Here is a 15,588-nt window from a genome sequence, read left to right on the forward strand (position 1 = left end):
ATATATATATATATATATATATATGACGGTCTTATTTTCGGGGAAACACGGTATTAGTACAGGGAACTTAAAAATACTCTTTTCAGCATCATATTTAATGCCCAACTGCACTCTTAAAATCTGCAGATCTTTATGAATAAAAGCTGGAGCAAATAAAGAATAGTGGCAGAACACTGACTCAGCCTGCAGACCTCCTGCTTTTCTAGTTAGAGTTAGACTAATTAAGCCTAATTGAGCCTACAGCAAAAGATCTGAGGCTGTACGGAAGGCCTGCTGGGACAAAGAAGCGATGCCTGCTTTCCCTTTGAAAATACAAACAGTGACAGTTTTATCTGAAGCTGGCTTTGGGGTAGAGGTTGGAGCATCTCAAGTACGATTCCCAGGTACAGGATCTCCTGCTTGAGCAGGAGGTTGGACTAGAGGACAGTGTGGATAAAAATCAATCATTTTTTAAAAAAAATCAAAAAAATCAGATTTTTTTGATTTAAATTGGATTTTTTTGATTTAAATTGGATTTTTTTGATTTTTATCAAATTTCTTTTAATAAAAAACTTTTGGGGTAAAAATCTATCATAAGATAGTTTTCTATTTAAGATACATAAATAATTTAGTTTATTCAGCATGAAATGGAGCTTAGTTACGTAGCATGAGGCTGTATATTCTGCAACACTGGGACTATCGGTGAGTCAACAGTGGGTCAAAAGAGTAGCAGAGATGACAGTTGCTCTTTAAAAATTATGATTTAAATCGAGTTGATTTAAATCAAGCCTTTGTACTATTGATTTAAATCATGATTTAAATTGTGATTTAAATCAACTCGATTTAAATCAAATCCACCCTGCTAGAGGACCTCCATGGTCCCTTTCAGCTCTATTCTAATTGATTGATCTTAGTAGTCCCGGACAAAATAAAGGTCAGAATGAAATGGAAACCTTGAACATTCTTGAATTTATAACCTGTTAATTCAAATTAATAAATTTTTACTAGGCTGGCCTTAGTGGTCATAGTAAACTTTCCTGCCAATACAGTAAATTGTCCCATTTTTCTTTCGGTACATTCTTGAGAAATTCAAATTTGAGAATCATGAAGAGAGACTTTAAAAAAAAATAAACTCAGCTTATCATATAGAAAACAGTTTGTCTAACTGCTAAAATACAGATATTGTTTTTATATATAGTCTCTCTGAATGCTCCCCAAGTCCTGTTGTCTATGTGTTTCTGGGAGGATGAATGAAGAATGCCAGGAGTGTATTCAAGAGTATATATTTATCAAGGCAGCCTTCATGGTCAGCCCAGCTGTCCAGCAAGCAGGCATTTATATTGAATTGCAGCAATATATTTATTTATTTATTATATTTCTATACCGCCTTTCTCCCGTAGGACTCAAGGCGGTGTACAGTCAAGAAAAAATATAGATACACAAACATCATAAAATTGCTAATTAAAATTATTATTATAACATAGTTTGGCCCAATTAAATAGAACCCAAAATTAGATAACATTTTAAAATCATTCACATGTTCATATGTTTAGCCCTGCCTGTTGGAACATCAGGGTCTTGAGGGCATGGCGGAAAGCACGGAGATCAGGGATATTTCGTATCTCAGGGGGCAGTTCATTCCAAAGGGTTGGAGCCCTCACAGAGAAGGCCCTCCCCCTGGGAGTCGCCAGTCGGCATAATTTGACTGACGGTACCCTGAGTAATCCCTCCCTGTGAGAACGAACTGGTCGGTGGGAGGCTATTGGTGGCAAAAGACGGTCTCATAGGTACCCAGGTCCTAAGCCATGGAGTGCTTTAAAGGTGATGACTAACACCTTGAATCGCACCCCGAAGACCACCAGGAGCCAGTGCAGCTCACGTAGGAGAGGTGTTACATGGGCTCAACGAGATGTGCCCATAATCACCCGCGCGGCCACATTCTGGACCAGTTGGAGCCTCCAGGTGCTTTTCAAGGGGAGCCCCATGTAGAGAGCATTACAATAGTCCATACGGGAGGTGACTAGGGCATGAGTGACCGTGCGCAAGGTGTCCCGATCCAGAAAGGGACACAACTGGCAGATCAGGCGAACCTGATAAAAGGACCCCCCTGGCCACGGCCATCAAATGCTCTTCTAAAGATAGCCGTGAATCCAGGAGGACACCCAAGTTGCGGGCCCTCTCTGTGGGGAGCAAGGTCTCATCCCCAATTGTCAGTGATGGTACCAGCTGACCATATCGGGACTCCAGAAGCCACAGACACTCGGTCTTGGAGGGGTTGAGTCTGAGCTTGTTTCTCCCCATCCAGATCTGCACGGCCTCCAGGCAACGGGACATCACAGTAAGGGCATCGTTGGGGTGGTCTGGGGTGGAGATGTATAGCTGTGTGTCATCAGCATACTGATGAACACTCACCCCAAAACCACGGATGATCTCGCCTAGTGGTTTTACATAAATGTTGAACAGAAGGGGTGAGAGGACTGACCCTTGCTGCACCCCACAAATAAGGTGCCTCGAGGTTGACCTCTGCCCCCCTGCCAACACAAACTGCGAATGATCAGAGAGTAAGGAGGAGAACCACCAAAGTATGGTGCCCCCTATTCCTAACCCCTCTAGTCGGTGCAGTAAGATACCATGGTCGATGGTATCAAAAGCCGCTGAGAGATCTAATAGGACCAGGATAGAGGAGCAACCTCTGTCCCGAGCCCTCCAGAGATCATCAACCAATGCGACCAATGCCGTTTCTGTGCTGTATCGTGACCTGAAATATATAGAAAGATACCAGCAGTTGATGGGTGTCCTCATTTCTGGGGGAGTGGTGAAATCCAAATCTTTTTACTACTGGTTCTGTGGGCATGGCTTGGTGGTGTGGCAGGGGAAGAATATTGCAAAATCTCCATTCCCACCCCACTCCAGGGGAAGGACGCTGCAAAATCTCTATTCCCACCCCCCTCCAGGGGAAGGATATTGCAAAATCTCCATTCCCTCCCCACTCCTGGGGGAAGGATATTGCAAAATCTCCATTCCCTCCCCACTCCTGGGGGAAGGATATTGCAAAATCTCCATTCCCACCCCACTCCTGGGGGAAGGATATTGCAAAATCTCCATTCCCTCCCCACTCCTGGGGGAAGGATATTGCAAAATCTCCATTCCCACCCCACTCTGGGGCCAGCCAGAGGTGGTATTTGCTGGTTCTCCGAACTACTCAAAATTTCCGCTACCGGTTCTCCAGAACCTGTCAGAATCTGCTGGATTTCATCCCTGCTCTGGGGGCATGTTGTGTGCTGATTGCTGAGAGGAGAAGGCAAGAAAGACAAAGATTTCAGGAAGAGAACCTAATAAAGAATTTTAGAGCGCTCTTAAACAAAACAAGAAGCAATATAATAACATTTGTAAGGACACTGAGGCAGAAACAGACATAAGAAAACAAGAAAAGTCTTCCAAGATATTCTCTGTTTACAAAAACCTTTTACTAGAAAATGAAGTGAGATCTGATCTTTACCATGTTAAAAAAAATACAGAAATTGATGGAATTTTTGATAGATGGAACCTATAGAAATATGTGGACTACATAACGAGGGAAGCAAGGTGGAAGGAAAATGAGTGTGTTTTAAAAATTGGAGGAGGAAACATCAATAACTTGCATTATGCTGATAACATTACCCTGGTAGCTGAAAGTGTAAATGATCTGCAAATTCTAGTACTGTAATGAAAGGCGGAGCAACGAAAAAAATAGGACTATGAAATCATGGCTAAAATGTGATCTGAAAAGCAGCTCAATTTATATCCATATTACAACTAGTAATTTACCTTGTTACTGTCTTCTAAACTTTGCTAGCTCAGTAATTCCTAATATGGAACCATAGTTTTGATTTGGCCTTGCCCTTCTAAAAGAATGTTAGGTTAGAGATGCTCTACCAAAACCAGATAATTTGTTATCTAGCCCAGAAATTATATATTACCAGCCGCAATTCACAGCCTGTAGTAAAGATTTCTTTTTCCCAGGGATGCTGGGAATGAAACCTGGACCTCTTTTATTTATTATGCTAGTTTGTTTAGATTTTGTTTTCCCATTCTCCACCCCAATGGAAGCCAGACAGCATATCTGGAATCTCCAGGGTCTTCTAGTCCAGTTGTTGACAGCCTGCAAAATAACTCTACCATCTGTGCTCAGGCCCTTCCAGCTTGCCTGGCAAGCAGATGCTCTGCTCAGAGATATGGGCTCTACATATTGCAAGTCAAGGTCTTTCTATCTTTGAAATTCTGTATTACTCCTACTGTTTATCTTATTAATAAACACTTATTACTCCTACTATTATCTCCTATTGTTTTCTTTCTACCAGCTCCAGTGGACACTAAGTAGAGCTAGGGTTGGGTGGCTTTAAAGAGTGCTTCAGGGAGGCAGGGTGTATCTTGCTATGGCCTTTGCCCAATCCCTGAGCTGGGGAAGGAAGGTCTCATGAATATGAAAAGCATCTGTACTCTCTCTCTCTCTCTCTCTCTCTCCTCCCTTTCTTCTCTCCTCCTCCTAGTCTCCTGGCCATGAAGGCAGCAGCAGAGCAGCTGAACGCAGGATGCTGAAAACCCACAGGAAGCTTTTCCCGGGGACCCTAAAGATGCTACCCAGCTAAAGAGATAGCAGGCATTCAGGTAAGGCAGAATTTGAGATAACCTTGAGTATTTGTGGCTCACTGGGAGAACCTGCCTTTGGAGGGACTGGTCAGAGATTGCTTCGCCCCAGGCTCAGTTAGGATTTCTAGACAATGGATGTATGCTATGCTTCGCTTATCTGGAGGATGCAGGATTAGTGAAGCAAATGGGCCTTGCTGAGGGATACAAGAATTCTTTTCTCTCTACCTTTCTACATCCCATCCCATACCGCCTGGATTCTTCAAGAAGGGGGGAAAAAAGGGCAGCTGTAGCCCAGCCTTGTTCTTTGTATTACTGGAGGAAATGGATGTTGCCGCTAGCTAGCTGCTACTGCTTTGGTCTGCCTTTTGTTTGAGGATTTGTGTCTCTCTTCTCCCTCCACAGCAACACCCCCCCCCTTTTCAAAGATCAAATTTCCCTCAGTTCATGGCTGATTTCATTCATTTCGCTCTCCTCTTGGCTCTGGGTCAACAGCCTTGTGGAATTTGGAGGCTAAACAGGGTCGCATGGCTTTGTAACACCAGCATACAAATGAAAACTGATGGTTGAGTCTTTTTTTTAAAAAAAAAAACACAACTTTTTGTATGATGCGAAAGTTAAATAGAACGGCTGGTCTTTCTTTGCTGTTAGATAAGCATCCTTCTCTTTTGCTGGGATGGGGGTAGGAGAATGAAAAGAACTATTCTTTTTCTTGTTTATCAATGTCACGGGAATGATTGAATCAGAGATCTGGAGGAGGCAGGGGAGGGAGCCAACTTCGTGCCATTTGTTGTGCAGTGCTAGCTTGGGTTACTACCCCCACTCCCAATGAAATGCAACATAAGGTGGCATTCTGCACAATGATTTGTGCCGGGAGACACATGTGGGATTCTCTGGTGATGTGATGGCTTGGAACAAAAAGTTACTCTTTGTTTTGTTTGTAATCTGTATATTAGAGATTAAATGGGCATTTGACTACCATTTAACTAAGAAAATGTGTTGCCAGATTTTAGAAAAGAAAAGAATGGGAAAACATAACCATCAACCTCATTGCCTTTCTCACAGGCTGCACTTCGCTTGTTGGAGCCAAAGTTATGCAAAACTGCTCTATAGTTTTCCCCCCCTCTTTCTACCTTCCTCTCTAAATCATGTGCTATAATTCATATCTATATATTTATTGATCTCATTGAGATCCCATCTTTCATCTTATTCAGCAAACCATGATTAGGCAAATCATGACTTAAAATGAGAGTGAATTCACCCTCTCTTCTCTTTTGAAAGAAAAGCTGCTTCTTGAAGGGCAGACCTTAAATTCATGTAAGATTCTTCATGCTAATTCCGCCTGGCATCTTCAGGTAAGACTAAATATGGTTTTAGGGTGAACTTTCTAGCTGAAGCTCTCTCCACATGTACTGGTCTACAACTAATGCTGTCTGAGGGTGATGGGAGTTTTAATGCAACACATGTGGAAAACAGAAAGTTGGAGAAGGCACAATAGCTAATACTGATTGGACCAGTGATCCAATAAAGCAGCTTATTATTTTGGTATTTTTTATAATTAAGAAAAGGTAGCATAAAATAATTTAGTACGATTCTCCTCATCTCCATTCTAGCCCAGAGTTGATTCACTGGTGGCATCTTTCATTCAATACTCAGTCCGTGATTCCTTCATTCAGCTGTTCAGAAGAATTTAACAGATAATTCATATAATGTGCTTCTCTAGAATCTGGCATTATAGAATAAATACTGTGTCTGGAACTGAATTGAGTCTAGTGATTCACTTATTAATTAATAAGCATTGCCTTCTCTACCATCTCATTTTTGCTCTAAACATCATTAAAACATTAAATAGAGCAAGTAAGCATGAAAATAATCTGTTTTCTGTGCGGAAAGATAGATATGCAACATTGAATATTTAATTCACATAATGGTTGCAGTTACATATTTATCTTTGTCAAATTAGAAACAGCTAACAAAAAAACTGAGAGCCAATTTGGTATAGTGGTTAAGGTACCGGGCTAGAAACCAGGAGGCCATGATTTCTAGTACCACCTTCCACACAAATCCAGTGGAGTGACCTTGGCCAGTCACTTTCTCTCAGCTCTAAGAAGGAGACAGTTGCAAATCACTTCTGTAAAACCTTGCCAACCTATATTTTTAACAAATTCCTGTGGGGAATCCAACGCTCTTTTAATTTTTCTACATTTCCCCCAAAAAGATAAAGTTGGTCCCATTTATAGTCCTTGCTTAAAAATGGTCATGCTATTCAGTGTCCTCTCTCATTTCTAGATGACTGGGTGATCTAGGTGAGTAGGTGACTCAGTGGCTAAGACACTGAGCTTGTCGATCAGAAAGGTTGGCAGTTTGGTGATTCGAATCCCTAGTACAGGTCTCCTGCGTGAGCAGGGGGTTGGACTAGATGACCTCCAAGGTCCCTTCCAACTCTATTACTGTTACTATTACTTTCTCATGTATGTGGTTTTCACTATATCTTCGCAACATACCATCTTCCCTGGAGCTTCATATCAGCTCTCTGCATCTTTCTTCTGTTAACCAAATTTACTTTTCACATCCTTCAGACCTTCTGAATCTGAACTAACAGATAATGTTGCAATCCTGACCCATCACCTGAGTAGTTAAAATAGATAGGAATCTCTGTGCAACAATTTAGCCAGAGTTTTAGGAGATACATTCTTGGTCTTGGTTTATTGGAGAAACTAGTCAAGAGTTGAATCTAGTGGTTAGTGCTTGGAAGGGAAACTGCCACTGAAGGTCAGACATTATGGTATACTGGGAAATCACATAGACTCACATATATGTATATTACAAATCAGTTTTATATATTATAGATATATAGAGTATATTACAAATCAGTTTTATATTGTTGCCGTGGATACATCCATATAAAGATCCCAGGAATTGAACTCAACTCAAAGGCTTGACTTTTAGCAATTAATTTTCTCTGATCAGAGCCATGTAGAACAGCTCTCTTCATTCTCTGGTAATGCAGAATGCAAGAGATTTTGAAAGCTTCTACCAGAAAGAAAAAAATGATTATGTTGGCTATCTATTTCTTGGTGCAGTCTTCTCTTTCAAATGCCCTTGCTTGCTCTATGTCCTTTTTAAAGAGGTGTCTCCTCATTCAAACTTCATTTTTAAAAAATGTTTCCCCATTATCCACTTTCCTTAAGTTAACTCCTCCTCCATTAACAGTTGAAAGTACCCCCTCAATACACTGTTCTGAATATATTTAATTACCTGCATTGATTGGGGCTTTCTGACTAAACTTAGCTGCAAGCAGTAGCATATTGAAAAATGGCAGCTGGCAGCCTCAAGCAGTTCTCTGTATTAGATGAAGCCAACAGTATGTCATCTCTCTCAAGCTGTTAGGATGGAGCTGTCTGCACTGACTGTATATCTAATGCCTTTGTTGCTTTGGAACAATTTGGGTGCCACTCACAGTTGTCCTTTCTAAGCAATCAGAACCCAATCCAAACTTTTACCTTCAATTCCATCATTGACCTGTATTTAGCTCCATGTGCTGATCCATTTGTTCCTGCTCCATCCATGCTGAGACCTTTCATGATGTTGAAAAGCCAGTTTCTTTCTCTCTCTCTCTCCCCCTTAAAGGCAACTGTGTTCCATAGCTCAATAATTCCTTGATATTTGGGATTTCTAGGAGACGATCTCTGTCCTTTAAGGATGGGCTTGCTACATTTGGGTTTTCTTTGATGTATGGAGGAGAAGGATTAAAGTTTCTATCATGGTAGTTAAAGGAAGATTCCATGTCTAGTAATATCTTGGATTATTCATTACCCATTCTTGGATATTAAACATCAGTGAAAGTTCAGCATATTCCTGCTAGTACAGGAAATTCCAGGCAGCTGCTTTGGAAATGGAATATTGTAGCAGGCAAAATAGAGATGTTTTAATTTTTAGACTATGTTAGAATATATGTATATTTCTGGGGTCAATTTCAGTTGTTTACTCTATTGTATAGGGATGTAAAATTTATGGGAATCAGAAGTGTATAGAAGATAGGAATTACTAGGCAAGATACGCTGCTCAAAGAAGCATTTTTGAAATGCTTCAACCTGCCATCTTGAAGTTGTTTATTTTATTGATTTCATATACTTGTAAACCAATTATATTCTGCAGATTTAGAGAAGTCGGGAGAGAGTGGATTATTTAGATTCCTTTCAATACTGTTTCATACCTGACTAGAGGACCAAATGGGTGGGTGTAGCATATCCATCCTTGGTTTTCTTGACTCTCAGCAACCATGGTGACCTTCTGTAACAACTCTGGGGGTTGGGAATGAACAGCCTTATGCTGGGTCTCCTCTTTCATCCAGAGTCAGTTCTAGTCAGCGTTGATGGGGTAGGGCTTTACAGGGTCCCTCAGAACTTTGTGCTTTTAACATCTCCCATTTAACATCTACAAGAAGCTGCTGTTTATGGTTTTATCTCAGTGTCTGGAGGTTGTAGATTGGAAGGGGGAAAAACAGGCTTCAGCTCAACCCTAGCAAGACTAAGTGGCTGCATTGCCCTAAGCAGAACTGATGTGAAATCTGAGGATCCTTCTCGACTTGCAGCTCTTGTTCAGTGATCAGGTGTCAGACAAGGCCAGGTGGGTTTTGGTACAAACTTCATCTTATACATCGGCGACTCCCTTTTCTGGATCAGGAGGCTCTGCTTACAGTGACTCACACCTTAGTCACCTGCTGGGTGGATTACTGCAATGCACTGTACATGGGGCTTCATTTGAAAAGCATCTGGAAGCTATAGCTGCTGCCGAATGCGGCGATGCAAGCAGTTATGAATGTATTTTAATGTGCACATGTTACTCTTCTGTCAATGAGCTGCCTTGGTTGGAGATGTGCTTCCAGATGCAATTCAAGATGTTGGTGGCCAACTAGAAAGCTGTTCATGGCCAACTAGAAAGCTGTTCATGGCCAACTAGAAAGCTGTTCATGGCATAGGGCCGGGCTACTTTGGGGGCTTCTTGTTCCAGTTTGTTTCTACCCATCCTATTAGATTCAGCAGAAGAGACATTCTGTGGGTCCCATCAGTCAAAGAATGTCATCAAGAAGCAAGCTTTTTTTGGTTGCTACCACTGCCTTACGGAATACAGTTCCTTCTGAGATTAGATTGGCCTAACCCTTTTAGCTTTCAGAAGTCCCTTAAGACTTGGTTATGAACCAGGCATGGGGGTGAGAGCGCCAAGTGAGAGCTTGATGTACTGTTTTGGGGATTGGTTTGGTTTCTCAGCTATTGTGTATGTTGCTGCATTTTACACAGTTATAAACTGCGTGGCTTTATCAATAGAATAAACTGAGAAATGAATAAATTCAAAAGCAGTATGTGCAAAATAATGTTTGCACATTTTGTACAAACATAAAATCCCAAGTAGAAGTTGGAACTATATCATTCAAACTATAAATTTTAGCAAGCGTTAAAAGTTTTCAGTCAGCAGGCTTCAACTTGTCTCCTATGAAATAAGAAGCATGCTTTCTCATACCATGTCAGGTCATAGTCCATTTCCCTTATTTATTTCAGCTTGGAGTTTTCTTAAACCTACTTGGAGATGCTGCAGATAGAATTTAAAATCTTTTCTTTTCCATCTAAAGCAGGGGTTTCAAACCTGTGGCCCATGGGCCAGTTGCGTCACACACTGGCCATCCCCATCCCCGTTACAGCGAAGTGGGTGGGTGGGGAAACTTGCGATACATCACATTATGGCAATGTTTCATCATGAGTTTGACACCCCTGATCTAAAGCATGTGCTTTCTAGATCAGGAGTTTCCAACCTTGGCAATGTTAAGCCTGGAGGATCTCAACCCTGCTGGCTTTGCTGGCTGGGGAATTCTGGGAGTTGAAGTCCTCCAGGCTTAATGTTGCCAAGGTTGGAAACCTCTGATCTACGTAGATGATATACAGCTGCTTTGATCAGAAGCTTTCTTTGTCATAACAGTCAAAGATGAGTTGGGTTCTATCACAAGACAATAACTTTTTTTTACTTTATTTAGTGACACTCAGAATTTTTTTTTAATGCATGGAGACTTTGCTCTCCAACTTTGGAGAGATTCATATAAGGAGACAAACTTCAAGTATTCTGGTATCAAGATGTTTAGGGTTAGGACAATCATAATTGAGTTCATACATTGCACAAATCAATAGTTTCCTTAGCCAGGGTTTATTGAATCAACCACAATTAGCTTGGTTCAGAAGTTTTGAGGCCCAGCTTCTGTAAAATGCATCTTTTTAATTCAGAGAGGAAATGCTTTGAATGAGATGGAAAAAAACCAAAAGTAATTTCATTACAATAATAATGTGTCTATATCATAGCAAACTAGCTATGAATATTAGAGTTTTATATGATATTTCAATTTAATTAAAAAAAAAACTAATTTGAAAGGAATGGAAATCTGTTTTGCTCTATTTTGCTTCATTCTGCAGGACCTGATGACTGAAATAATTTGTTCTGCTCACTTCCATGCAAACTTTTCCTTGAACATGAGCAGCGTGAGGGGGTATCACACGTTCCTTGCCTTCTGCCTTATTCTACTCAACTTTGGCAGCCTGCAATGCCTTGTTTTAAGACAAGGGGACGAAAGGCATGAAAGACAACTGCATCTGGCATCACCAGCAGGGAACAGCTTAGCAGACACAAATGCATCAAATCCAGAGGGTAACTTCAGCTCATCCATGAATATAGCCAGTGCTTCTGCATCTGAAAGCCTTTATGGAGCCTCAGTAGAGCCATCCAAGAGGTCATTAAACAGAGCCACAACTGTAAAAACAACCTTACCAACCATTCTGCATGTTCACAATCCCTCGGAGCACTCAGATACGGATGCTTTTGCCAGCACAGGTCTGAAGATTGCTGCAGAAAGCGAAAGGAAAATCAGTCTCAATGGGCCCAATGAAAAACCGGATAAAAATGGGACACAGGAAGCTTTAATTGCCACTGTTGTGACAATTCCAGATCTTCTTGTTGAAGATGATACACTTAGCTCTGCAAAAGAAACAGTGGAGGGAGGTGGAGGAGAAGGAAAACTAGATGGAGATCAGTTTACACTGGGCAGTCTGGAGGAAAGTGCCCATGTTGACCCTTCAGACAATCCCCAGGTAGTTATCCCCAAAGTAATAATTAGTTTTCCTGCTACACCAACATCAAGCAACCTCTTCAAGAATCCATTTCTTCCAACGAGCCCACCAGTTGATTTGACAAAAGGTTCCGATGGAAATAGCTTCCCAACAATCTGGATGGGCACAGATGCAGCTACAGAGCCCAGGTCGTTGCCTGCAGATGCCTCCTTAAATTTGGAAGGGGAAATCTCAGAGAACCAAGGGCCCTTGAAAGGCATCTTAAGCCCTACCACGATGGCCACTGCGGGCTTACTGCTAAGTGATGAGTGGGATGATACCAAATTAGAGCCTTCCAGCCAGGCGAAAGCTATGCATCCTCTGAAGATAAACCAACCTCAGATAGCGCAACCAACAGGACAGGAGAACGATGATGTGAAAAAGGACCCGTCACCAAGATTATTAGCAACCACAGCAAAAGGAAGCAAAGATAATCAGAATGGGTCAGGCCAGATACCCATGCAGGTAGAGGAATCGGCCAATACAAGCTTGAATCTTGCTCATACAATTGATCCATCTGAGAAGGTTGGATCCCAGTCTGAAAGTCCAGGGGAAAATGTAGATCCAACAGTGATCATCAGGTCTAGATTGTTTCCTGAGACTATAACTACAACAGATGCAACCAAATCAGATGTCTTCCAAACCTTAAGACACCAATTAAGAGGTAATTTTCTCCCCTACCCCCTATTTGCACTCATCAATGCTTCTTGTTTTAAGATAACTTAAGAGTATGGACTACTGTTCAGTTTATGGTGTATACTGCAATGGTGCTATACATGATCCTTCCTTTTTTCAGGTTCCTCGTCTACCTAAAATATTTAGCGGGGATTTAATTTATAACAGTCCTATTTTTAACAATATATTTTCCCTTTTCAGATGGGCAATTGAGAGATTGCTTAGGCTCCCTTCTTTCTGCTCCTTATAAACTTCCAAATGCAGGCAGAGCAGAGTCTCAGAGTAGCTCAGAATGGTTGAGCATAGCTTCACTCTGACCCCCAGTGCCCTTTGGATCATTAGGCTTTTTTTGGTCACCCATATGATCCATTCTTGATTGAGTTTTGCTTGATAGCAATAGCAATAGCACTAAGACTTATATACTGCTTCACAGTGCTTTTACAGCCCTCTCTAAGTGGTTTACAGAGTCAGCCTATTGCCCCCAACAATCTGGGTCCTCATTTTACCGACCTCGGAAGGATAGAAGGCTGAGTCAACCTTGAGCCTGGTGAGATTCGATCTGCCAAATTGCAGCCAGCCAGCAGGCAGCAGAAGTACTGCAGTACTGCATTCTAACCACTGTGCCACCACAACTCAGTATAGGCCAAATTTGATAAGCCAGATCTGTTAAGTTACATTCCAGAAGGCCTCTCTTCCCCTTCGCTATATTTCTCCTTTCTAACCTATGGCAAAGCAACATCTGTACTTTGGCTTTCCTTAACCTAATGCCCTCCAGTTGATGTGAGATTGCATCTCCATCCCCCAAATTCCTAGCCAGACCCCAAATTGGAGAGGATGATTTTGGTGACCTTCCCACAATGAGAAGGTATGCAATGTATATAGAATTGAACAGAACAGAACAGAACAGAACAGAACAGAATTCTTTATTGGCCAAGTGTGATTGGACACACAAGGAATTTGTCTTGGTGCATAGGCTCGCTCTCGGTGTACATAAAATAAAAGATACTTCATATACAGGTGGTTCTCTACTTGCGACTGGTTGCTTAGCGACCATTCAAGGTTACAATGGACTTAACAAAAGGGGGCTCGCAACCCAGATCCGACGTTCTGACGGTCGCCTGCCCCATAGTCATGTGACTGCACTTCAGGAGCTTGGCAAGGCTGAATTCACAGTCATTTGCAGCGCCCCCCTGGTAACATGCCTGTTATTTTACAATGGTTTTGTCCAAAACTGAACACTTCGGGATTTTGGCGAAACCACACAATAGAGAATAACAGGTTTGCTTAATGACCATGGCATTGGCTTAATGACCATTGCAAATAAGGTTCATAAAATCAGGTTGGTCACGTGACCAATCCGTTTTATGACCATTACAACTTATTACTATAATGGCCAGGCTCCAGTATGCTCATAACTTGAGGACTACCTACGCTATGATAAAATAAACACACATAAGAAAAGGAGAGAAATAGTTTTTTAATATTTATATACCCTAAAGCTGGGGGCTGAGAAATAGTACAGGTAGTCCTCGACTTACAACAGTTCTTTTAGTGACTGCTCAAAGTTATAACAGCACTGAAAAAAGTTGACTTATGACCAATTTCCACTTACGACCGTTGCAGCATCCCCATGATCATGTGATCAAAACTGAGATGCTTGGCAACTGACTCATATTTATGACGGTTGCAGTGCCCCGGGGTCACGTAATCCTCTTTTGCGATCTTCTGACGAGCAAAGTCAGATTCACTTAACAACTGTGTCACTAACTTACCAATTGCAGTGATTTACTTAACAGCTGTGGCAAGAGAGGTGGTAAAATAAGGCAAATTTCACGTAACAGCTGTCTCATTTAGCAACAGAAAATTTGGGCTCAGTAGTGATTGTAAATTGAGGATTCCCTATACTGTATTATTGTATGTATATCAGTGGTGACATCCAATTTTTTTTACTACCGGTTCCGTGGGTGTGGCTTGGTGGGCATGGCAGGGGAAGGATACTGCAAAAACTCCATTTCCACCGCATTCCAAGGGAAAGGATACTGCAAAATTCCCATTCCCTCCCCACTCCTGGGGGAAGGATATAACAAAATCTCCATTCCCACCCCACTCTGAGGCCAGCCAGAGGTGGTATTTGCCGGTTTTCCGAACTACTCAAAATTTCCACTACCATTTCTCCGAACTGCTCAAAATTTCCACTACCGGTTCTCCAGAACCTGTCAGAACTTGCTGGATTTCACCACTGATGTATATGCTGAGCTTGGCAAGTCCCAGGATTCTGTCTGACTCAATGCTTAGTTTTCCTTGTTGATCATAATTCCTTAAAATGCAGGTTAAAAGCATTCATTTATTATTGCCCATTGCTGTCTCTGTTTGCCTAAGGAGTCTCTGCTGTTCCCCTGCCAGAAGAATTCTGTGCTTTGACTCAATGCCGCACTTTCTTTACTTCCATCTAATTAAGATCCTGCCTAGATAGGAACATTTGTTTTATTTTTCTTTAGATGAGTTTCTTTTGTTTTTTTTTCTTTATATACTTTTTTGCAGGGGTGGGGGAGACAATCCCTGGACTTCATGTGGCTCCAATTATTTTTCCCCCCCTCCAAATTAAGTTTTATGGCTTTCTTCGAAACTGCTCTTTCTGACACAAAGCCTCCTGATGCAACTTCCATCATTCCCAACCAGTCTAATAATCCAGTATTTCTGGAAGGTACCCAAAGAGTCTAAGTCTAAATCTAAGTCTAAGTCTAGATTTATTATTTTTTTGCTCTTCCATTTTGACAGCTTGATCTTGGCATGCTGAGGGATTCTATATGGAGGATGGGTCACATTCCAAGTAACACCCCCAACGAAAGAAGACTCCGAGGCTAGAAGTTCCTCAAAGTTCCATTTTATTAGAGATGTCATATTGGCACATCTAGGGACGTGATGGCTCAGTGGCTAAGACCCTGAGCTTGTCAATCGACAGGTCAGCAGTTCAGCAGTTTGAATCCCTAGTGCCGCATAATGGGGTAAGCTCCCGTTACTTGTCCCAGCTTCTGCCAACCTAGCAGTTCGAAAGCACGTAAAAAATACAAGTAGAAAAACAGGGACCACCTTTGGTGGGAAGGTAACAGTGTTCCATGCGCCTTTGGCATTTAGTCATGCCGGCCACATGACCACGGAG

General features: G+C 41.7%; 1 protein-coding gene across 4 annotated transcripts in view; it reads left to right on the top strand.

Annotated features, from left to right (window-relative positions):
• Window positions 1-4,174: 4,174 nt before the first annotated feature.
• The window catches only part of ARMH4 (armadillo like helical domain containing 4), a 66,619-nt gene continuing 55,205 nt past the window's right edge, over window positions 4,175-15,588 (top strand). For 3 of the 4 annotated variants that reach the window (XM_034433438.3, XM_034433439.3, XM_060693611.2), the window contains exons 1-2: window positions 4,175-4,626; window positions 11,064-12,417. In XM_034433438.3, coding sequence (XP_034289329.1) covers window positions 11,070-12,417 — 1,348 coding nt within the window. In that variant the 5' untranslated portion in view covers window positions 4,175-4,626; window positions 11,064-11,069. The remainder of the gene's footprint in view (window positions 4,627-11,063; window positions 12,418-15,588) is intronic. The other variant, XM_060693612.2, reaches the window with a different exon arrangement.

The sequence above is a fragment of the Pantherophis guttatus genome, chromosome 1 (assembly GCF_059756535.1).
Source record: "Pantherophis guttatus breed Tessera chromosome 1, ASM5975653v1, whole genome shotgun sequence".
Classification (NCBI taxonomy): Eukaryota; Metazoa; Chordata; class Lepidosauria; order Squamata; family Colubridae; genus Pantherophis; species Pantherophis guttatus.